The sequence below is a fragment of the Zingiber officinale genome, chromosome 4A (assembly GCF_018446385.1).
Source record: "Zingiber officinale cultivar Zhangliang chromosome 4A, Zo_v1.1, whole genome shotgun sequence".
NCBI classification, from domain to species: Eukaryota; Viridiplantae; Streptophyta; class Magnoliopsida; order Zingiberales; family Zingiberaceae; genus Zingiber; species Zingiber officinale.
This window is the reverse complement of record NC_055992.1, coordinates 138,970,070-138,994,649: the sequence shown is the minus strand read 5'-3', so window position 1 is coordinate 138,994,649 and position 24,580 is coordinate 138,970,070. Positions and strand designations below refer to the sequence as shown.

The 24,580-nt window shown below is 38.6% G+C and overlaps 2 protein-coding genes across 6 annotated transcripts; one reads left to right on the top strand and one right to left on the bottom strand.

Moving 5' to 3' along the window:
• Positions 1 to 17,983: 17,983 nt before the first annotated feature.
• On the bottom strand, positions 17,984 to 24,412 carry LOC121971449 (receptor-like protein kinase THESEUS 1). Of its 5 annotated transcripts, none has more exons than XR_006109139.1 (3): positions 21,788 to 24,412; positions 18,754 to 20,124; positions 17,984 to 18,387 (listed from the first exon to the last, which is right to left on the bottom strand). XR_006109139.1 is itself a non-coding variant. In XM_042522724.1 (2 exons), the coding sequence occupies exon 1, from the start codon at positions 24,303 to 24,305 to the stop codon at positions 21,801 to 21,803; it is 2,505 nt and encodes an 834-aa protein (XP_042378658.1). In that variant the 5' UTR covers positions 24,306 to 24,412; the 3' UTR covers positions 21,168 to 21,460; positions 21,788 to 21,800. The 5 variants fall into 5 exon arrangements, 3 of the variants coding, with proteins under 3 accessions (XP_042378658.1, XP_042378660.1, XP_042378659.1); XR_006109140.1 differs by having other exon boundaries at positions 17,984 to 18,274; XM_042522724.1 differs by lacking the exons at positions 17,984 to 18,387; positions 18,754 to 20,124 and adding an exon at positions 21,168 to 21,460.
• LOC121971450 lies at positions 18,530 to 20,463 on the top strand. Its single transcript, XM_042522727.1, has 2 exons — positions 18,530 to 19,026; positions 19,424 to 20,463. Exons 1-2 carry the CDS (start codon positions 18,949 to 18,951, stop codon positions 20,189 to 20,191), a joined length of 846 nt encoding a protein of 281 aa, XP_042378661.1. The 5' UTR covers positions 18,530 to 18,948; the 3' UTR covers positions 20,192 to 20,463.
• Positions 24,413 to 24,580: the final 168 nt, after the last annotated feature.

Genomic DNA, 24,580 nt, shown 5'->3' with positions numbered 1-24,580 from the left:
GATAAAAATTAAAATTTCTATGTTCATTTGACCTACTTAAATTACCTAAGTTAAGTTGGTCACCTAAATCTTCATTAAAAAGTCGATGAAAATACCTCTTCCACCGCTCTTTTATTTCTCCATCGTTTACTAATAACCTATTACATTCATCTTTAATATATTTTATTTGGCTAAGATCTCTTGTTTTCCTTTCTCTCACTTTAGTTATGTCTCTTTCCCCTTCTTTTGTATCCAATTTTTGATATGACCGTTCAAAAGTTTCATTTTTTGCTTCAGTCACTACTTTCTTAATTTCTTTCTTGGCTATTGTATATTTTTTTAAGTTTTCCTCGTTCTTACAAATATATAATTCCTTATAAGCTATTCATTTTTCCTTCACTTTCTCTTGTACTTTCTCATTCCACCACCAATATTCTTTACTTAGTGGTGCATGTCCCTTTGACTCACCGAGTACACTCTTAATTACTATTTTCAACTTTAATACCATCTTATCCCATGTTGTATTAGAGTCATCGTATATTTCACCTAATGCTTGTACTTCTACCTTCTCCTTAAATATATTTTGCTTCCCATCCTTTAACTTCCACCACTTAATTCTAGAAATTGTATATATTTTATTTCTATTGATACTATGTTTGAGGCGTATATCCAACACTACTATCCTATGTTGGGTAGTTAAGCTTTCTCCAGGGATGACTTTGTAATCTTTGCAAATATTTCTATCTTTCTTCCTAACCATAAGAAAGTCAATTTGCGATTTATTATTCCCACTTTTGAATGTGATTATGTGTTCTTCTCTTTTCTTAAAAAACGTATTAGCTAATATAGGGTCATATGCTATCGCAAAATCTAATATAATTTTCCCTTCCTTATTTCTCCTTCCAAACTCATAACTCCCATGTACTATCTCATATTCCTCATTTTTCACTCCGACATACCCATTTAGATTACCTCCTATTAAAATCATTTCATTTGGTGGAATATTTTGTAATATTTCATCTAAGTCCTCCCAAAACCTTAATTTGATAGCTTCATCTAATCCTACTTGTGGTGCATATACGCTAATTATGTTCATAGTTTCTTCGCCACTATTATCTTAAGGGCTATAATTCTATCCCCTTTTCTAACTACTCCTATAACTTCATCCTTTAACAAACTATCTACAATAATACCCACTCTATTTCTTATTTTACTCTTTCCAATATACCATAACTTAAACTCCGAGTTCTCTATCATCTTTGTCTTCTCGCCTGTCCATTTTGTATCTTGTACACATAAAATACTAATTCTTCTCCTAATTATCATATCTACTACATCCATTGATTTACTAGTGAGAGTTCTTATGTTCCATGTTCCAAATCTTAGATTATTAGTTTTCTTATCATATTTGTTCTTATCCAACCTATGGTGTGAGAGCTCTTGCCTATTTAACACTACACCCAAGTTTTCCTATCTACTAACTAAAGTGAAAATTAAATAACATCAAGTCAGGAAAACATAGCAGAAAATGAACTACTGAGAAGATGAGGAAGAGGGGCATGAACCCCTAGATCGTAGCATTCCCATCAACTCAGTATGATAAGTCTTCTCCTCCTCTTCTCAAAGACTGGAAATGTCCTGTCGAAGACCGAAGACCTCCTGTCAAAGACTCATCATAGACTCCTCAAGTCATGTAACTCTATCATCTAGAGTAGGAGGGGCTGGAGGTGGTGGCAGTCCAAAAAGATCAATAATGATATCAGGTATCTCTGCCTCCTCCCCTAGAGCTGGGTCAGGTTAAGACTGAGCTGCAGGTCAGGCTAATGCTGGGCCTCTTTCTTCCAAGATAGGACACTCTGACCATCTATATTGATACCAACAAAGGATAGGTTCCTAGCACCTACTATGTCGAACTCATTTAGGACTTTGACATCACCCATGGTGACATCATGACCTAATGATGCTAAGTAGGAGGTCAAAATATGGCAATAAGGCATATAGACCCATCGGTTAGTGGTAATCACTACATTGAATAAATGATAGTATGAAATATATACAAACTGATGTCTATGTCTAAGCTCTGACATAATGCATAAAGAAGGAATGAATGAAATGTGCACATCATGGCTATATCTCAAGTAGTCAGAGGCAGAATACACATGACTAGAACCTTATAGAGGATAAAGTTCTGGATCCTAAGGGCGACAAATCTAAATTGGGTCACAATAGGTACACGCCATCCCCTAAAAAAAATATGAATATATCATATCGAGAGTGATATGCGAATAAGAATCACCAAATGGTAGATCTCTAGGAGGGTAGCACAAAAAAAGGCATACAGAAGGTTGTAATCCTAAGAAGTCTCTAATGATCGTAGGAGATAGTGTAATGTTCATACCGGTAACCCTGGAGGTGTATGTAAAATCATTGATTTTAATTAAGTTGTTGTATAGTTCGGCACACAACCCTATATTTATGGAACTAGAACAGTAAACTAAATTTTGCAACCTATAGCAGTCAATGACCTCTACACAAGGAATGCATGACCGCCTAAAGAAACTCCTATCAAGAAATCTAGAATGCAACAGAATATATGAAATTAAAGAAAATCTAATCCTAAGTTCTTATGTTGGGAACCTAGGGTCCATACTAGGAGTTTGAGAAGAACCAACACCAATATTTGGCCTCTTCCTATTTAATAACCAAAAAACCGACGTATTTCAAATATATAAAAAGGAAATGACATCCTCGGTTAATCTGCGACTCAAGAACTAACTGAGAAAAGGTTTAAGACTTTATGGAAAATACTCTAAGAAATTTTATTTTCCAAATTTTTTGCCTTTTAAGAGTTCGGTGAAGAACTCTTGGCAAAAAAAATGGAGAGGGGCAAGTGTAAGGGGGCTGGGGTTCTTTTATAGGCAATATCCGGGCGCCCGGAGCTAATTCGGAGCGCCCAAACCTTCAAAACTTGGAGTGCCTCTGTAAAATCATAGACTAATTTTGTAAAGGTGTGGCGAGGTACTTAGACTGTGTCCAGGCGTTGATCAGTGTGATTTTTTTTTTTTTTACAAATTTAGAGAAGTTATTAAAAAATTTTAATTATGTTAAAACAAATTTAATTAAGTAAAAAAAATAAATGTATAAAAAATTTAATGAAGTTGTTTTAAAAAGATTAAGTTAAAATAAATTTAATTAAGTTGTTAAAAATTAAGTTAAAAAAAATTACTTAAGTTATTAAAAATTCAATTAAGTTGTTAAAATTTATTTTAAAAGTTAAAAAATTACTTAAGTTAAAAAAATTACTTAAGTTATTAAAAATTAATTAAGTTGAAAATTAATTAAGTTATTATAATTTAAGTTCAAACAAATTAATTAAGTTATTAAAAATTAATTAAATTGAAAAATTAATTAAGTTGTTAAAAAATTAAGTTAAAAAACTAAAAAATCTTAGTTTTAAAAATATTTATCTAAAATTGGTCCTTAAATGTCTAATTTTTAGTTACTAGCTAGCTATACAAAAGATAACAGTGTTTACTTGATTAGTCAAATTAAGTTATATTGCCCAGTTAGATATTTGCTGAAAAAAAACTACTTAACTTGATCAATATATTATTATATTTATAGCCCAGACTTATTTTGATGCACTGATATAAGTATCTAAAGTCCAGGTAAAAGGCCTACGCATCTCACGTCATTCTAGATTTTTAAATACACAATCAAGGTAGACCTAATGTATTTATGAGATACTCATTACCTATATCTATAGGATCATACTTTCTAAGGGTTCGACCTGGACTAAGGCCAAAATAAATTTTGAACACTAAGAAAATAAGAATTTTTAGAAAATATAAATAAAAATTAGCTTAGAATTTAAAAATTATTTAAAGAATTATCCTCCCCTTAATCTAAAGTCTTATTTTTATTTTTTTTTAAAAAAAACAATATACTATGATTACTTGTAGATATGATAGATTTTAAAGTAATTAATTATTTTTAAATTAAGATTTAAGTTAGTTAATTTAATTTTAATTTTAATTTGATTTAAGTTAATTTCATTTATGTTAATTTAAGTTAATTTAATTTAATTTTTTATTCTTATTCATTTCACCCCGTCTAAGTTTTCAGACAAAGGGATCCTATAATTTTATGAGATGAGTTAAGTTGAGTTTTAAGATTTGGTTTAAATTAAGTTAGATTCAAGTTTAGTTTTGGGTTCAAGAAGCAGTCATTCTTTGAATAAACGTCTAAGCTGTGGTGAATCACCTAGACGTCATTAGAGTAATCATGCCTTTAAAATTTTCTAAATAGTCCTGCCCATTGAACTTAGTACAAAACTTTGGTCTAACTAACTAGGATTAGTAAGGGGTAAGTTCAATTAGTTCCACTAAACCAAATGCACCAAGTCGAAGTTATACCTTCCTAGACATGCATAGACAGATAGAGTTTTCCTAACCTACTATCATCCAAAACTTCTCCAGTGTTGTTTGTCAAGTTAAATTATTATTCCTTTTTAACCTAGTCCTAATTACCCAGCCAGGTAAATTATTATTTTTGATGTATCAATTAATTTAGAATCTTCCCCTGAATTATTAAATTTTGGGTTTTAGTTTTATGTTTGTGTCAATTTACTTTATAGTTATAATAAACTTGATTATAGTTGATATTTAGATTAATTCCATATTTACTTTATTTAATCTTATCTTTTAATTTCACTTTATCTTTTAGGTTTGTATTTAATTTAGAAGGTTTAATTTTTGAAATTAAGGTTGAATTATTTGGTTCATTTTGATTTGGTTTTAGGTTCTGTATTTTATTCTTAGATATATAATACTGATTGAGCCCTACTTGCTTGGTTAGACAAGCTTTTGGAACCCAAACTTTAGTTAGTTTCTTATTTTGGCTTACAAGTGATATGAATGCTTTGTTTGTTGAATTGGACTTGTATTCGAGTTCAGATTTATTATATATAGCTCGTTGAGATCCAAATATCATATCTAGGTACTTGGATCTGGTTGTGAATTTTTCTAATAATTCTTTTAGATTGATTACTTCAGTTTTTAATTTAGAGTTTTCTTCCTCAAGTTTTTCGACTTGAGTTGGGTTAGTGTTTTTTGTTTGGAAGTTTGTTTGGGAGTTAAGTTGTTCCTTAAGGTGTTGATTTCCTTAAGGAGTGTGTTATTTTGTTTTTCAGATTTAATTAATTATTTATTAAGACAAGCAATAATTTTAAAGAATTTTGTAGTTAAAATAGGTTGTACCTCGTTGGAACCATTGAAAACGAGTACTGACTCATAGCTTGACTCGTATTTGAACTCGTCATCTTGATCCGTCTCGCTTTCTGATTCTAGTCTGGATGCTATCAGCGTGAGGTAGTTGTGATGCTTCCGATCTTCGACGTTTGATTCTTCGAAAGACGCCTCATTCTAAGTCACATTTTCTCCTTCCTGCATTTTTATATTAAGTAATTTTTTCAGAGGTGAATCTTTTTCGGTTACCTTTGCCTCGTTTGTTACTTCGTGTAACTCGATGAGTTTATCCTAAAGTTCCTTTGCATTTTCATGCTGGTCGATGCGGTTTAGTTCCTCCTTCGTGAGTCCGTACTGGATCATGTTTATTGCCTTCAAGTCGATCTGGGCCTTTTTTTTATCTTCCGGATTCCATCTTTCTGGGTCGATGGGTAATTTAGTTGCTGTAACACCCCACCCTCCACTCTACTAGTCTGTGAGAGTGGGACGTTACTAGACTATTAACTTTACTTAACTAGTATTGCTCACATGTTGATAGTTATACTTATAACTCTTTTACAAACTCGAAACATGCAATAAGTAACAGCTGAAACATAAATAACTCATCTATACATTCTACTCAAGCATTTGTTCTCAACTAAAACTATATATCAATCTGGGCATGCATGCAACAATAATACAACTCAAATAATGGAACTAATGTGCATAGCAATTTAAGTGGAAAAATTCTAAATACATAAAAGCATTCTATGAATAAACCATCAACATGAAAGAATAGTTCTAACAATGCAAAAAGAACATAATCCACCTAAATTTCACTAACAATCTAAATGCAAAATTTTAATAAATTCTTTAAGAAAATCCCAAGGCTTCCATAGTCCAGACATTACACATCCATCTCACATCTCCTTGTCGTCTTCCTTCACTATAGCTTTCCTTTCCCTTTATCTGCAGTAAGAGGAAAATGCAACTATAAGCGAATGCTTAGTAAGCGATATCTAACTCACAAAACTCGGATATGCATGTGAACAGGAAGAAATCTAAGAACTGAATGCTTTAAAAGAAACACTACTCATGCTCATCTAATAGCAAAGGAATCAAAACAGACTGAAATGTTAAACATGTAAAGTTGCTCATCTAATAGCACATAACAATAAGGAAACCAAACAACATGCTAGAATAGAAGAAAACTAAACTTGTTGATTTTTAAACTCATGTGAAGCTTATTTCATTTGTTCCCAAAACTTATACTCTTATACTTCAAAATAATAATCTCTTGGGCCCAGGCTTAGTACCATTGCGCGCTCCCTAATAGAAACTGAGGTAGCGAACCACAAGTCCTACGTGTTGGGATCTTAGATGGCTAGAGGGGGGGTGAATAGCCTCTTAAAAACTTAAACAAAAATTTCTACAGAAAACTTGTTAGCACAGCGGAATTAGAAAACTAAAACAAGAAGGAAACAAGCACACTAACACACTGATTTACGAGGTTCGGGGATAACTTGCCCCTACTCCTCGGTGTGTCCGTAAGGTGGACGAGTCCTTGATCTTCGGTAGATCACACCCCGGATGACTCCGGCTAATGAAGCTCTCCTTCTCGGTGGATTAACCTCTCCACAAAGTCTCAAGAAAGATATATGTTAAAGCACAAGACTTACAGAGCTCGGTGGCACAGAAGAATGAAATGAAGCTTACAACCACGCGAGGATCAGTGGAAACAGAGAACTTCACAGACAGCAGTTTCTCACCCGAGAGCTCAACCCGAGAGCTCAAGAACTTAGCACACCACAACGATCAACAGAACGTTTTTCACTTTCTTGCTTTCTTGTTCTTTCCTCTCGCTTTTTTACTGCTTCTTAAGCCTCTATCCCCGCTGTCACGGATCGTGGTCAATCTGCACAGAATCATCGCTGCAGCCAATCCCTCTTCCTCCTTACTAGTTCTCTGAACTCACACCAATGAAATCACAGTCTTCACTGGTGTCTTCTGAGCTCGAACCAATCACCAGGAGTCAAGCGGATCGCAGCCAGATCACACCAGTAGCCGTTGATGCCTCAAATGCACCATGCGCCGCGAATCACAACAGAAAGGCCATTTGTCGTATTCCTATTATGGACTTAATTTGAAATTAAGCTCTGAATGATACCTGTGATCCTGCAAACTCAAAAGCTAACAGTACAGAGGGTTATATCACATATATCAGGTAAATCAAATGCAGTGGAGGAATCGCAGAAACAATAACAAGTCTGATTGTGTGTGGATCGGTCTCCAGACCGATCCATGGACCGATCAGGGCATATCCTGATCGGTCCACCTCTTGTCTGATCGGTCGTGGAGACCGATCAGGCTTCAGGTGGATCGGTCTCCACGACCGATCCATGCCTTCTTCTCTTCGCAGTACCATCTCCTGATCGGTCCGCAGACCGATCAGATTACACTCAGTGTGCTACTGAGTGTTTCCTGATCGGTCCGCAGACCGATCAGATTACACTCAGTGTGCTACCGAGTGTTTCCTGATCGGTCACCAGACCGATCCATAGAAACTCAGTTTCACAGTTTCACTGGATCGGTCTGCCGACCGATCCACTGTCTCATGTATCACTGGATCGGTCTGCCGACCGATCCAATGTACCATGGAATGTCCACTTAGGTCCCTCTCTGACCTAATTCGGTCTAGAGAACGAGCTCCCGAGCCCTCTCTGACCTAGTCCGGAGAACGAGCTGCCAAGCCCTCTTCGACTTCATCTGGTCCAGAGAACGAGCTACCGAGCCCTCTCTGACCTAGTCCGGAGAACGAGCTACCGAGCCCTCTCTGACCTAGTCCGGAGAACGAGCTACCGAGCCCTCTCCGACTTCGTCCGGTCCAGAGAACGAGCTACCGAGCCCTCTCTGACCTAGTCCGGAGAAGGTCCATGTATACCTAGTAAAGTCATCAATAATCACTAAACAGTATCTACTTCCATTTAATGAAATAACACTACTGCAATCAAACAAATCCATATGTAATAAGTCTAAGGCAGTAGTTGTACTTACAGCGCTTTTACCTTTATGAGGCGCTTTAGTTTGCTTACCCTTCTGACATGCATCACACAATTTGGTCTTTTGGTACTTGATGCTTGGTAAGCCTCGCACTAAACCTTTGTTGACCAGCTTCCGGATATTCTTCATGTTCACATGAGCCAACCTCCTATGCCAAAGCCACGATTCTTCTTCTTTTGACATGAAACACTTAGCAAGAGCATTAGTAGCACTTTTAAAAGAAACTTGATAAATGTTATCTACCCTTGTGCCTACTAGTACCGTGTCAAGTGTGTCAATGTTCTTGACTAGACATTGACTCGAATGAAACTCAATTGTGTAACCCGTATCACACAATTGACTGACACTTAGGAGATTAAAAGTCATCCCCTTGACCAGAAGGGCATTCTTGATTTGGAGGCATTCAGATATATGAATGTCTCCAACTCCTATAACCTTAAGACTACAATTGTTACCAAATGACACATTACCTCTATTTTTGTTTTGAATGGTAGAAAACAGTGACTTGTCCTCGATCATGTGCTTGGAGCATCCACTATCAACAAACCAAGTTGATAGACGCTCCCCCTTTACCAATGCCTACAAGACACGAAAGATAGATGTTTTAGGTACCCAAATCTTGGGACCTAATGCATCTACAATGAAAGACTTAGGCACTCATGCCTTTGTTACCTTCTTCCTAGTCTCATGAACCCTAGAAACATGCGATCTATGAAATTGGGTTCTTGACACTAAAGAAATAAAGCTAGACTCCTTAGGTTGGTATCCTAATCCAGCCTTGTTGTAGACCGCCCTTTGGGCATTTAGAATCATGTCTAGGGTCTTGGAGCTAGTTGAGAATTTCTCAAGCATTTTCTTGAGTTTCTCAACCTCACCCTTCAAGGCCTTGTTCTCATCCTCAAGGAGCTCTAGATGTAGGTCATCAACCTCATCTTCCCTAAGAGCTCTCAAGTTTTCTACTTCTTCTTTTAATGATTTATTTTCTGTTTTTGATTTTTTAAGCAAGGTAGACAAATGTGTAATAGTCTTATAACATTTTTCTAAGTGAGAAGAGGTTGCCTCTTCATCATCCGAAGATGATGAAGCCGCGGCTGAAGTGCTTGAGTCATCACTCTCGGACTCGGACTCCTCCCTTGCCATGAGTGCCAATTGCCGAGTACTCTTCTCCTTCTTCTCTTCCTCCTCCGATGAGCTTGAGGAAGATTCATCCCAAGTGGCCTTGAGAGCTTTCTTCTTCTTGGCTCTTTCCTCCTTTTTGGCCCGTTCCTCCTTCTTGAGTTTTGGACACTCACTCCGGTAGTGGCCTTTCTTGCTACACTCATAGCAAGTAATGTTAGACTTATCAATATTTTGATCTACAGTTTTACCTTTGTATCTCCTGCTTCTTCTCATGATCCTCCTCACAAAATTTGCCATCTCGCTTGATGATGATCCACCTTCATCATCGGACTCGGAGGAGGATGAAGATGAAGGAATCTCTTTCTCCTTCTTCTTTTCTTTCTTTCTTCTCCCATCCTTGCTCTTTTCTCCTGCAACCAAAGCTATACCTCTCTCCTTTTGACCTTTGTTAGCAAGTTCATGAAGTTCCATTTCACAAAAAAATTCATCTAACTTTACAATTGAAAGATCCTTAGAGACCTTGTAGGCATCTACCATAGATGACCACAAGGCACTCCTCGGAAAGGCTTTTAGAGCGTACCTTACAAGATCGCGATTCTCCACGCGTTCATCCACGGAATGGAGACCATTGATGATCTCTTTGAATCTTCCATGTAGCTCACTTACTGTCTCATTTTCCCTCATGGTGAGGTTTTGGAGTTGATTCAAGAATAGGTCCCTCTTGGCTATCCGAGAATCTCGAGTTCCTTCTTGGAGCTCGATAAGCTTGTTCCATAAATCTTTTGCACTCGAGAATGGACCTACCTTGACGAGTTGGTCCTTGGCAATCCCACATTGTAAGGTGACTACCACCTTGGCATCGGCTTGCCCTTTACGAGTTTGTTCAGTAGACCACCTTGATGAATCGAGTTCCTTACCTTCTTCGTCCTTCGGTGGTGTGAATCCTTCCTTGACCGAGAACCACATGGAGATATCAGTCTTGAGGTAATACTCCATGCGGCTCTTCCAATACTGGAAATCTGCTCCATCGAAGAAGGGTGGTCTGTTGGTGCTGAATCCTTCCTTCATGGCCATCTTGTTGCTCCTTAGAATGTTAGTCCAGATGAAGAGCACCAAGCTCTGATATCACTTGTTGGGATCTTAGATGGCTAGAGGGGGGGTGAATAGCCTCTTAAAAACTTAAACAAAAATTTCTACAGAAAACTTGTTAGCACAGCGGAATTAGAAAACTAAAACAAGAAGGAAACAAGCACACTAACACACTGATTTACGAGGTTCGGGGATAACTTGCCCCTACTCCTCGGCGTGTCCGTAAGGTGGACGAGTCCTTGATCTTCGGTAGATCACACCCCGGATGACTCCGGCTAATGAAGCTCTCCTTCTCGGTGGATTAACCTCTCCACAAAGTCTCAAGAAAGATATATGTTAAAGCACAAGACTTACAGAGCTCGGTGGCACAGAAGAATGAAATGAAGCTTACAACCACGCGAGGATCAGTGGAAACAGAGAACTTCACAGACAGCAGTTTCTCACCCGAGAGCTCAACCCGAGAGCTCAAGAACTTAGCACACCACAACGATCAACAGAACGTTTTTCACTTTCTTACTTTCTTGTTCTTTCCTCTCGCTTTTTTACTGCTTCTTAAGCCTCTATCCCCGCTGTCACGGATCGTGGTCAATCTGCACAGAATCATCGCTACAGCCAATCCCTCTTCCTCCTTACTAGTTCTCTGAACTCACACCAATGAAATCACAGTCTTCACTGGTGTCTTCTGAGCTCGAACCAATCACCAGGAGTCAAGCGGATCGCAGCCAGATCACACCAGTAGCCGTTGATGCCTCAAATGCACCATGCGCCGCGAATCACAGTAGAAAGGCCATTTGTCGTATTCCTCTTATGGACTTAATTTGAAATTAAGCTCTGAATGATACCTGTGATCCTGCAAACTCAAAAGCTAACAGCACAGAGGGTTATATCACATATATCAGGTAAATCAAATGCAGTGGAGGAATCGCAGAAACAATAACAAGTCTGATTGTGTGTGGATCGGTCTCCAGACCGATCCATGGACCGATCAGGGCATATCCTGATCGGTCCACCTCTTGTCTGATCGGTCGTGGAGACCGATCAGGCTTCAGGTGGATCGGTCTCCACGACCGATCCATGCCTTCTTCTCTTCGCAGTACCATCTCCTGATCGGTCCGCAGACCGATCAGATTACACTCAGTGTGCTACTGAGTGTTTCCTGATCGGTCCGCAGACCGATCAGACAGTTTCACTGGATCGGTCTGCCGACCGATCCACTATCTCATGTATCACTGGATCGGTCTGCCGACCGATCCAATGTACCATGGAATGTCCACTTAGGTCCCTCTCTGACCTAATTCGGTCTAGAGAACGAGCTACCGAGCCCTCTCCGACTTCGTCCGGTCCAGAAAACGAGCTGCCGAGCCCTCTCCGACTTCATCCGGTCCAGAGAACGAGCTACCGAGCCCTCTCGACCTAGTCAGGAGAACGAGCTACAGGAGCCCTCTCCGACTTCGTCCGGTCCAGAGAACGAGCTACCGAGCCCTCTCTGACCTAGTCCGGAGAACGAGCTACCGAGCCCTCTCCGACTTCGTCCGGTCTAGAGAACGAGCTACCGAGCCCTCTCTGACCTAGTCCGGAGAACGAGCTACCGAGCCCTCTCCGACTTCGTCCGGTCCAGAGAACGAGCTACCGAGCCCTCTCTGACCTAGTCCGGAGAACGAGCTACCGAGCCCTCTCCGACTTCGCGTGCCAAGTTTCCAACTTGGACTTTTCCCTTCCACTTGATCAACCTTGATCATTAATCAAACCGAGTTTAATTAACATCTGATACAAATTTAAATCCGTGTCAACATCAAAACAACAGTCAAGTCAGACTGTATCAACACTACGAGGGTAAAGACCTTGGTCTTACCAGGGCCAAGACCTCGGAACCAGTCACCTGCATTTGTTTAACAACAACCTCGAAAGTCGGGTACTAGCCTCTTCAAATAAAATACTTGTTACTTGTTAATACTTCTAATAAAAGAATGTCTCATAAATTAAACAGTAAGCTAAAAAAAATATACTGTTCATATTCATTGCATAGCACAATCCGAACCCAAACAATAAGACCTGTTTGTACCCCTTTTATAGCACAAACCAACAACTATACAACAACTAAAGAAGACTATTCGTGCCCCTTTCTTGGCACAATTCTAAACTGCACAGCAGCTCCAAAGAGGGTTGTTCATGCTCAATAATTCAACACAAAACTAAATCTGCAGAATGTTAAATTTCATACTTTAAGAAACTAAAAACTAAGGCTATCTGTTCATGATACATGCACCCAAAACCAAGGCAAAAACCCACGGCATGCTCACCAAATATATAACAGTGTATACACATTGCAACTAGTAAAGGATTTGCTACTGAGAACCAAAAACATAATCATTCCTCATGCTCAGTACCACGACAAGGAAAGCAAAAGAAACCGAAATGTTACACTTAGCCATTCATTGCAGTGACCACAACCAAACTACATGCTAAACAACAAATCTATACTATCTCATGTTCATTGCTTAACAGCAAAAATAACCGGAACCTGCAGGATTCCATCAGAACCGATCATGCCCCTTTAAGGTCACAAGAAGAAAAATCTATATTGAAATCTGAAATATCAATCGCAAGGTCTGAAGAAAAATCCAACCCACATACTTAACCTATACGATTACTTCCTTCCTTTAAGATTCACGGCAGAAAACTCCAAAAGCTCTGCTCCTTACAACATGCTTCAAAAATAAGGAGAAAACAAGAATCTGAAACTACTCCTACTATAGGTGAGAAGCACTTACCGGAATCCCTTGACTCACAGCAGAGATCTACTTCTAGGGCTTCGGAGAAGCTCGAAATTTCAGCAACTTCTTCATGTCTACGCGTTCTCCTCGACGAGGTGATTGCAATGGTGTGGAAAGCTCTCCGAGATCACCCTGGACCGGTCGCCGGAGAGAAACCCTAGCTTCCTCCTTTCCGTTTTCGCCCGAGCAGGGAACGGCGGGCGTGCAGTCGGGAGAAGAAGTTTAGGTCACGGAAATAACACCTAAGTTTTCTCTTAACTTATCTCCCTTTATAACTAGGGTATTCTGTTATCTACTACTGCTTAAATTATTTCCGCCCCTTCTTTGATCAGCACGGCCTTGCTGGGTTCCTGGTCATCCGAAACAACTTAAGACTTTGCTTAACTAGAGGTCTCCGGTTCGACCCTCGACCCGACCTCTTTTTGCCTTAAAATTTGTTTCTTTTGGTAAAAATACCAAACGAACTCCAAAAATTACATAAAAATACTCTAAAAATTTCTAAAAATCTCTAGAATATTTCTAAAGCATTTCTAAATATTTTTAAGTACTATTAGGACTCGTAATAAGAAAATTTGGGTTGTTACAGTTGCCTTGTCACCAACGCCTTGTATTCTCATTAGATGATAAACCATTGATCGATGTCAGTCTTTAGGTACACTTCCATCCGTTTCTTCCCATATGGAAAGTCGCCCCTGTTGAAGAGGGGGAGACGAACGGTGTCGTATCCCTAATTTTGGGCCATTAATTTCTAAAAGAAAATTTTGAAAATATTGTCAAGACTTGGTCTTGGGGTAAGTAGTGTAGGAGAAAAGAAAAACCTTATTAGTGTTGCACTTATTCAAGATATTGTAGAAAGATATGAGAAGACTTGTCTAAAGAGGTAATTGCACCAATTTGGATTATATCGAAAAGCTCAAAACCGAAAAGAAAAATTAAAAGAAAGTTTTGAAAATCACCCCCTGCCTGATTGGTGGTTGCACCAATTCAAAGCCAACTTGACTCGTTAAGACGCTAGAGGGGGTGAATAGCATTTTTCATTTTTTTTTAGAAATCGAGAATACGCAACAGATATAAAAATAAGAAGAAAGAAGCGAGAAAAAACTAGCACGCATTAACACAAGTAATTTTTTATTTGGTTCAGAGCCTTCGACGACTCATACTCCAAGATCCACACTTGTCGAATACTTTCGTCGGGTAATCCACTACTAGTTCAAATAATACAGAATTGAAGTAGAAGTGAACTAAAGGAAAGGTTACCGACAATAAAGAAATAAAAGAGAACTTGATCGCCGATTGTCGGAGGAGCATTATAGCGTCGTAGGAGCTTTTTTGGAGCAACACGTAGGAATGAAAGTTATAGTAAAATGATGTTATGAAGTTGCTGGTTGAAGCCTCCTTTTATAGCCCTATCCAGGCGCCTGGATCCCCTATCGGGCGCCTGGACTGTGCTGACGTGGTGAGCTCTCATCAAAACTTCATCTGCGAAGTTTATCCATCTCCGGGCGCTCGGACCCCCTCCGAGCGCTTGGACTGTTGACGTGGATTCGGCCAATCGTCGTGTTCCAAGTCAGCTTTTGGATGAATTTTCTTGGTTGGGCACCTGGACCAACTCCGGGTGCTCGGACAACCCAGGTGTGTGGCCAAGCACCCGTGTGGATGAAGCTAGTTCGGGCGCTTGGATCCCTTTTGGGCTCTCGGGCCACTCTTTTTCACCCTCTTCTTTCCTATAAAAAAAAAGAGTTAGTCCAAATAGCCAAAATATATTTATCTTGCAAAATAAAGTTAGCACAATAAGATAGTAGTCACAATTAGATTCTGTCTCCCCGAGACTAGAATCTAATCAAGGTCTCAGCTTAAGTTTCCTAAATGAACCTAAGATGGACTGACGCCTACTGTTCTCTCAATCGAGAACTTGTCCTCACTGGATCTCTCTTCCAGTTGCTTACTTTTTACTTACCAACTCCAATCGCTTGATTTACCTTTGACTCACCAGGTATTCTCGCTAGTTGTTAGATTCGCAGACCCAATTGGATTTTGGCCGGTTGTCAGATCCTGCGGACCTAACCAGACTTCTCGCAAGATATCGAGTCTCACGAACCTATTTCGACTTTGCACCAACTATCGAGTCCCGTAGGCCTAGATGGATTTTAGCCTAGTGTTAGGTTATCCCAACTTGTCAACTCTTGCACACTTGGTAAAGCAATTAGATCATAAATACTCTAACTTTAATCCACTTGTCATTCATTAGAATCTGAATTAGATTATTAGTGTAAATTACACCAACAAACCTGACACCAGGCTAAAATCTAGTTAGGTCTGCAGAACCTGATGGCTGATGTAGAAGTCCAGATGGTCAAGGAGTGACCCAATATATGAAGAAAAATCTAGCTGGGTCCGCGGGACCTAACAATTGGCCGAAATCTAATTAAGTCTACGGACTTAACAATTGGAGGGAAGACCTGGTGGGTCAAAAGTAAGTCAAGTGATTCTATATAGTAAGTAAGGTAAGTCACTGGAAGAGAATATTCCAGTGAGGATGAGTTCCAATTAGGAACTTTAGGAGTTGGTCCAATTTAGATCCATTTTGGATACCTAAATTAAGACCATGACTAGATCCTGGTCTTGGACAAACATAATCTAATTAATAATGCTATTTTATTATTGTGCTAATTTTATTTTGCAAGTTACACTTTATTTTTGAACTAACATATTTTGCAGGACTAAAGTAGCAAAATATGCCTCGGATGCATAATGTCCAAGGCACCTCAAGGCTTACTGGAGGCACCTCGAAGCAGGCTTGGAGGCGCCCTGGATCCGTTGGAGGTGCCCTCAAAGAAAATTTTCAATTAACCGAATTAAATTAATTTAAAATTTTTATTCAGTTCATTATTTTAAATTTCAGTTACTTTAGTTTCGATTATGAATTTTGGTTATATCAATTAAACTAATTTATATTAAATAATAAAAAAATATTAAGATTTTTTTTATTAAATTTATTAAGATTTTATCAAAAAGTCTTAATATTTTTCATTTTTTATCAATTAATTCAATTACAGATCTAATTAATCAGTTTTTTTAATAGTAAAAATTAGTTGATTGATCGGAAAAAAAAATCAATTTTAATAAATTTTATTCAATCTGTTCAATTTTAACAAAGAGCTCATCTTATTTAAAGATAATGAAAATATGAAACATTATTTTAATTTTTACCCTAAAAAATAAATTACTTTTGTGTCTCAAATTTGTCAATTTTTTAATTTATTTCCTTAATTTGATAAATCTCATTATACTCTTTACTTTTTAAAAGAATCATACCATTTTACCCCTAAATAAATGTGATTTCAAACTTTAAAATCATCAAAATATTTAATATACACCATTTTATTAGATAAATTTACTTATTAATTTTGATAAATTAAATAAATTAATTGTTAGGGATGAAATGATAAAAATATGGGAGCAAATTTTCATTTTATAGAATTAAGAGGTCAAATGAAAAAAGTTATCAAAATGAAATAGACATAGACCTAAAAGTGCACATTAATTGCATGCATACCACGCTAGGTTTACCCATGGAAGCCATAATAATGCAAAGAAAGTGAGCTTGTCTTCTCAAATTTGGGGGTCATGCCACTATTCACAACACTTTTGGTTTGGGTTCGCTAAATTAGGGTTCAATCGAGCCAAGTGATGTAGTGCATGATAGGATCGACAATAAAGCGGTTGGGATGGGGGTAACATAAGGAGACAAGATAGTCATAAGAATGCATAATTTGCGAGAGACATGTAAGGGAATTCGAAGTGAGGATGGAAGGGGGCCCTTGACCTTTGGATGGACCTCACTTTAATCGGTGCGTCTTGATCCTTAGGGACCAAATAGCATGAGCCTAACCTTAGCCTTGTTGTGGTGATCATGATGAGCCTATGAATCCATGTGAGGAGAGCAAGAGACCAATTAATCGAGAGGTAGCCAAAGTTCGCTATGCGTCTAGTGTAGCTTCGGGGCCCTCTAGCTTGTACTATAAACATGCTTTGCCATTGAAATTTTGATTGAATCTACTGATTCGACAGAAGAACAAAAAGAAGTTAAAGATGTTTCATGTAGCAAGGCACTTTAATCTGTTTTACAAACGTATCGATCAATTAGCTGAATACCCTTTTACTTGGGAGGAAGAGGAGGGCAAAATCATAGAGGTCAAATGATATAGAACCTTCATTGAGGTTGCAACTAAGTTGCGCTTATCTCGAACACCTAACCATGATCTACAGTTTGAAGTCATAGAAGAAGGGCTAGGAGGAGAATTGAAACCTTCTTAAAAGATTGAGAGACGAACTAGGTTATGACAGCCGACAATTTTTGGAATTTTTTTGGATGAAGTAGCTAGAAATAGTTTTCAAAACACCAACATTAATGTGGTTGGCTAGCAAGTCATATACAAGAACAAGAAGAGGTCACATTGATAGGGACTTCCCTTGAACCCAATGCTAGCAATTACATGCATGTTTTTGCCAACAAACAAAATTGTTAGGCTCTTGAAGAAAATGTACATTTTGTACATCTTCAATTGTATAAAAAAAAAAATTAAAGAGGATGACTAAAAGAGCATTGTTTCCATTGTGATCAAAAAGTCAAAACACAATTTTGGTCAAGAACCTAAGGCAAAAGTCAAATCATATGCAAGATTACTGTCACACTATCATTTTCTTACAAATTAGAGATGCATGGCAAAAGATCCACTGAACAAGATCCTCTTTAATGGAAAACAAAATTTGCATGATCCATTTTAATTCATAATGAGTACTTTATATTCCAAGAGTCATGCCAAAAGACAAATAAACAGCGACATAGTAGCTTTCAGCACGAGAACAATGAACTAACTGTAGATATCGCAAAGATAGATAGACAGATAGATAACAACGTACCTTCAAATGGTGCACTGAGTTCATAGAGTTAGTTCCCTTCATACATGTACTATGTGCATACTTGAGAAAAACCATATGTTCAAGAATTCCACAATAAGAGAGCATCTGCAATGGAAGTCCGATGATTACCGAGTCAATAAGTTGTAAGCAAAACCCTGGTCTTTACTCAACTTATTCCATACTTATTCCATGAAAAAGACATGTATCCACCATTACTCCTGCACAAAAATCATGTCATAATATGCTAATAAACCATCTCTAATAACTCAGATATACAAAACTTAATATCTTAATCAGTGCTGAATCATGTACGGTTGACTGTTGTCCTAGGTTAGAGAGAGTGCGATCAAGGAAACAAGTCATTATGTTTGACAACTTTATTAGGTTACATTAACACTATAAAGACTAGATATGGAATTTTAAGACAAAATGCAGAATTTGATTAGTTCCTACTAAAAATAAATACAGAGAGATGGAGGGAGAGGGAGAGAGAAAGTCATAATCATGGGGGAGCCTTAAAGAACGGAGAGGAATCCTGAATCCTTAGTTCATATTCTATATATATAAGGTCATTGCAAGCCTACCTTCCATTACTGACACAATTCCACATTCCATTTTTCTTTCCTCCCATTTCAAAATTCAATTTTGTCAGCCCCACTTTTATCTTTCCGTCTATAATTACAGCCAGACTTCAACAAAAATCCTCCTATTTGGTGGCATGCACAAGATCTTCAAGCCACAAAGGGCCCATAAAACTAGCAGCAGCAGGAGAAGATTTCATGGGGATGGGTGTAGGTGCGTGGTCTCTTGAAGACGCCGTGAACTCTGGCTTCACTCCTGTTTGGGGTTTACATGAGGTGCTCTCTCTATTTCTTGTCTTCTCTTGCAGAGTTTCACCGCCGGCCAACTGCTGACTTGATCTGCCATTCTAGATTTATGAATTCCTTATTTATGTTTCTTGTTCACTTTGGCTCTGTGATTTCTGTAGAATTTGGTCACTGAAGTAATGATCCAAATAGTGCGTGCTCTTGGTGTTTAACCATAGATATTTTATTATCTCTTCCACCAACTCTCATCATTGCACCGTGGCCTTTATGTGCAGCAAAGATTCTCTGCAACCAATCATTCTGTTTCCATAATTTGATTGTCTTTAGTTTACTTTCTCCCCTGGTCCATGAAGTCGTTGATGCATCTTGTAATAGATCAAAATCTATGCTTGCTCTGACTTGACCTGTTTTTTCTTTGATTAAGCAGAGCGTAGAGGAATTAAAGCACAAGCTTCTGTGTGCAACCTTGGAACTGGAATCACTGCGTGCTAATGCCAAGGAAGAGATGAGAAAGAACGAGGAGAACATTAGCCAGTTGTTGCAGCTTCTTCAAGTGATCACTCAGCAGAGAGACCAGGCCAGAGAACAGCTGCAGCTTTTGCTCACAAATATGACACAGCCAGAGAGCCCACAGGTGAGGCAGAGAAGAGGCAGTTCAAATATCACTGAATCGGATAGTCTCTCTGGCACCCCCAAGAATCATTCTTACGGTGGATCTCCTGCACATTCTTTGTTCAATGTTGCTGCTTCTCCAGAACTTTTGAGTATGAAGACACAGGGTCAAGATCGTGACCAAGATATGGCTTCGGTGGTCATGGATGAACTTGCAATGAGGCCACTGCCTCAGAAGGGTAAGTTGCTGCAAGCTGTGTTGGAAGCTGGTCCTCTGCTGCAGACTCTTCTCTTGGCAGGGCCACTCCCTCAGTGGCGCAATCCTCCACCTCTGCAGCAGTTTCAAGTCCCTCCTGTCTCTATCAATGCTCACAAAGCTTCATCTCTCAGCCAAAAAGTTGCAACGAGTTCAAATGATTTGGCTCACTGCTCTACAAATCTACTTGATAGTGAGAAATCTAAGAGAGAATTACATATACACTCCCCTGATTTGCCGAAGAGATCAGTGAATTTGACCTGCATGAGAAGTTATGACAACATGAGCTTGAAAAGGCAGAAGACTCAATGCACAGGGGGTGCATGATGAGAAAGATACCTTCTTTGCTAATTACCGATGAACCCTTTGGCAGGACCAATCAGATTTAGTTATATTTTACATGTCTATATCTAAGTTGCAGGAGTTTGTTTCTCATTGCTTAGAAATATTTTTTTGCGAAGAATGCTTAGTTTAACTTACTCAAAATAAACCTAGTTAAGCATTATATATTTTTAGAAGGTTGTGTAATATTTCATTGTACTACCAGCAGAAAAATCTAAAAGCAAAATCCTTATTGGGACATCATACAGTCTAAGAGCTTGCTAACTTGATCCATCAATCAATGGTGGGATCCAGAGATTCAACTCTTTTATTGCATAAATCAAAACACTCCTATGTTGTTTTAGTTCTAAATTTGATCTCTTCCAACTTATTAAGCATTATCACCCATATTTCCTATGGCTCTCAATGTGAAGGTCCTCAATCCTTGTTTCTTCACTAAAAGTGTTCCTCAATTCAGAAGGCTTTTGATTTTATAATAAAATCTACTTAGTTTCTTTTCTTAAGTCTTTTCAATTCTTTAGAGCTTTTGTGCAATACTGAAATGTATCAGCTTTGTACAGTTTTTGCTTTATTTGAGATTCTTGTTGTTTGGTGGTTCCTGTAACAAGTCCTTGTCTATGTTCTCACACTTTGCTCCTGCAATATATTTAACATCCATATATGTTCTTATTAGCTAGTAAACTCACCCCACAACTGTATTTACTTTTCTAAAACTGCAACCGGCACCTATTTATTTTTTCTGTGCCTATTTCTGTTGACATGATAGGATGCCTTTCAATGAAATATGTGGTACAGTAAGCCAGGCTGCAAAGGAAATTAAAGGTTTCTCAAGAAAAATTATAACCCTTGCACTTAATTTGTAAGATCTGACTTGTAAGAATTCACCCTAATTGCAAACTCATGCTGAGAAGGAACAGAATTATCAAATAAATTGACCAAAACATAAAAATATTATCTCTGGATAATTATACATAATCCGTTGAAAAATTGTAGTTATTAATTGGCAGACCAAAAAACTTTTAAGGAAATAAGAAGATACAAAGCGAGTCATGAGTGCACTGTTCTAACTTCTCTTTTACACACTTTATGAAATGCTTTTTGCCTTTTCTTCGTTCTTTCAGACACTGAGTTATGTAAGTGCATACAGGGGATGCAGAAAGGAATCAGACTAATCCTCCATCCCAACCAAAGCCTGGTGTGATTCTTGATTACTTCAGTCCAAATTCTTCTTCTTGAACTTTAGTTGGATAAAACCTGATTAATATGCACCAAATTCGACTTTGAAATTACCAAAAAGACAATTTTTCTGGTGCACATTAATCTCAGGATAACGCTAAATGCAGCATGCACTTCCATAAAATGAGTACAATATCAGATCTGCATACGATGCTATAAAGTACAGCTGAGTAAGTGCATGTGGTTCTACTAACAAAAACAATGAAGTTTTAGCGGAATTATATATTATGTAATAAAATAAAAATTTGGGTTGTTTTGTTTTCAAAAAGTGAAAGCTTTATTGTGGTATAAAAGTAGCAACATTAGAATTTACATGAGTAGAATATGTACATAAATTGACCTTACCATATCAAATCAGCTACCTTCCTTTTGGATTCATTAGCTGTGAGAACACTCTACTTGTTGCCACATCTGTAACATCACTGGAGACACTGATCATATCATGCTCATTTTCGATGTTCTCCACTTGTGAAATCCATTCTGGGAGGCCCAGCATACAGTTTGTACTACCTCCATCACCAACTACACTCGAAAATGTTTCCTGCAGCTGAAGAGCATATTCCAAATTCCATAACACGTCTCCCATAGATGGTCTGTCCATACTATATTCTGCTAAACACTTCTCAGCTGTTGCACCAAATTTTGCAAGAGAATAAAGGCTAACAGTCCCTGCAAGATAAGGATCAATTATCTGCTCGAGCTGACCTTGCTTTTGCCAATTCATCGCCCACTCAACTAGGTTAACTTGATCTCTGGGCAGTGCTGGGTTGATTGCCGGCCTTGCACACAACACCTCTAGGAGAACCACTCCAAAAGAATACACATCCGACTTTTCTGTGAGTTGCTGCCTCCTAAAATACTCCGGGTCAAGATAGCCAAAACTTCCCTTCACTGCTGTACTCACATGAGTCTGGTCTACTGTAGGACCCATCTTAGACAAACCAAAATCAGCTACCTTAGCAATCAAATTATCATCAAGAAGAATGTTGGTCGTCTTAACATCTCTGTGGATTATAGTCTCAGAAGCTCCTGTATGAAGGTAATGCAAGCCTTTAGCAGCTCCAATGCATATTTGAAGCCTTTGTTTCCATGACAAAGGTGGAAGGTCAGACCCATATAAGTGCTTCCGTAGAGGGCCTCCACCCATAAACTCATAAATAAGCACCATCTCATTAGCTTCATGGCAATAGCCTATGAAAGATACCAGGTGGTGATGCTGAAGCTTGGACAACATTTCGATCTCTGTTCTAAACTCAGTTAATCCTTGTTGAGATCTGGGGTTGGCCCGTTTTACCGCCACTACGAGCCCATTTTCAAATACTCCTTTGTACACTTTTCCGAATCCACCGATCCCGACAACCAAGCTTTCATCAAAGTTCTTGGTTGCTTCTCGTATCTCTGAAAAGGCCAGTAACTGGCCGATACCAGGAGAAGCGCCAGATGAAGCGTCACTGAGAGTAGAGATCTTTGTCTCTGAGTTGCCCAAGTGGGTAGTTGGAGCTACAGGTGAAAGGAACCCAGCCAAATCTGATTCGTTTATGTACCTATGATATCCGAAGAACAAGATGACTATTGCTGCAATTACAAGTAGAGACGACATTCCTACCGAGCATATTGCAACGATAAATGTACCATTCTTTTGGTTCTTAGCCATCTGAACACCACTAGCATTTTCTATATGAACATCAAAATCATTGTTTAAATCACTGAGTTTCATGATCTCCAGGCCATTAAGAATTGCATTAGCAGGAAAGTTCACCATAACACGAGGAGGGCCTATTTGAACCAAAATCCTATCTGAATTCATTGGGACATCAGCAATGAAATCCAAAAAATAGGCATTAAATAACCCGACTTTGTTTGATATATCAAAGGGGCTTAGTACCGACTGATTGTTGATATATACATTGAACAGAAGATTTTCTGTTGTTGTAATAAAATCACAAAAATGAAACCGCACTAGATATTGAAACCCAGATTCCACAAGAAAGACCCAAGAGATGTTGAAATTCTGGTTACTAACACTAGCATCTGCCATTTCATGTGCCGTGGCATAGACTGAATTTGGTGCCACATAATAAGGGACTTCAGCCGGATATCTGATCAAATTGGGATCAGTTGAGGCATTCCGCACTGAGGCTGAAATGACCAAGAATGGATGATCATTCTCCCAAATTCTCCATAAAGAATCATTACTCGAATCCAAAGCTGGACCACCCACATTGATCCTAAACACAGTCTCAAATCCTACAAGACTTGGAATCTCAACGGAAGTCCCGGAAGGAACAGTGGACGCAACAGGAGGAATCAGATCATCCGGAAGTGAAATGATTTCAATGGCATTGAGGAACGCAATGGAGCCAATCGAAGGAGTTACCTTGATCGATAAACGCTCTAGTCGGAAAATGTACTCCTTTAACACAAAAGATTCTCCAAGATCCAACTTTGAATAAGAAAAGTTGCGCATGAGAGTATACTCATTGGCCATAACTGAAAAAACAGCGGATTTCATGGCATAAAGGGAACTTCGGATGGGATAGAAATGCAACCTCACGAAGTGCCTTTCCTTCTGCCTGATGCGGAATCTGTACTCGGCCGCTTCTCTGAAAACCCTAGCGCTGCCGTAGACACCGGATGAGCCGACTCGAACAACATCGTGAGAAGTGGGCGAAAGCACGAAGGGTGACGAAGCATCCGGCAGAGTGTCGGGGAGAAAGGCTCTTCCATCGGCCGAAAGGACGGTCTCATTGCCACCGCAGTTGATCAGGATGTGATCTTTTGGCGAAAACAGCGCTTCAATAGGGCGAAAAGAGACAATGCAGTGGAGGAGGAGGAGGAGGAGGAGAAGGCAGATTGCGGACATGGCTGAGGCGAGATCAGAGATTGGAGAGGAAATGCGAACAAGGGGGAAGACGGATCGCTGGATCCTTCCGATGATCGGGGAGGTAGTAGAGTAGAGCTGCTCACTGTCACTGTGAAATTCATAATTAAGAAATAAACTCCCTAATTGACGAAATTGGTAATTTATCAAAAAAACACTTGCATTTTTAAAATACCCAAAAGATATATCATATTTTAAAATTTATCTATTGATAAATTTTATTAGTGACCTGAACAATTCACAATATCACATTAATA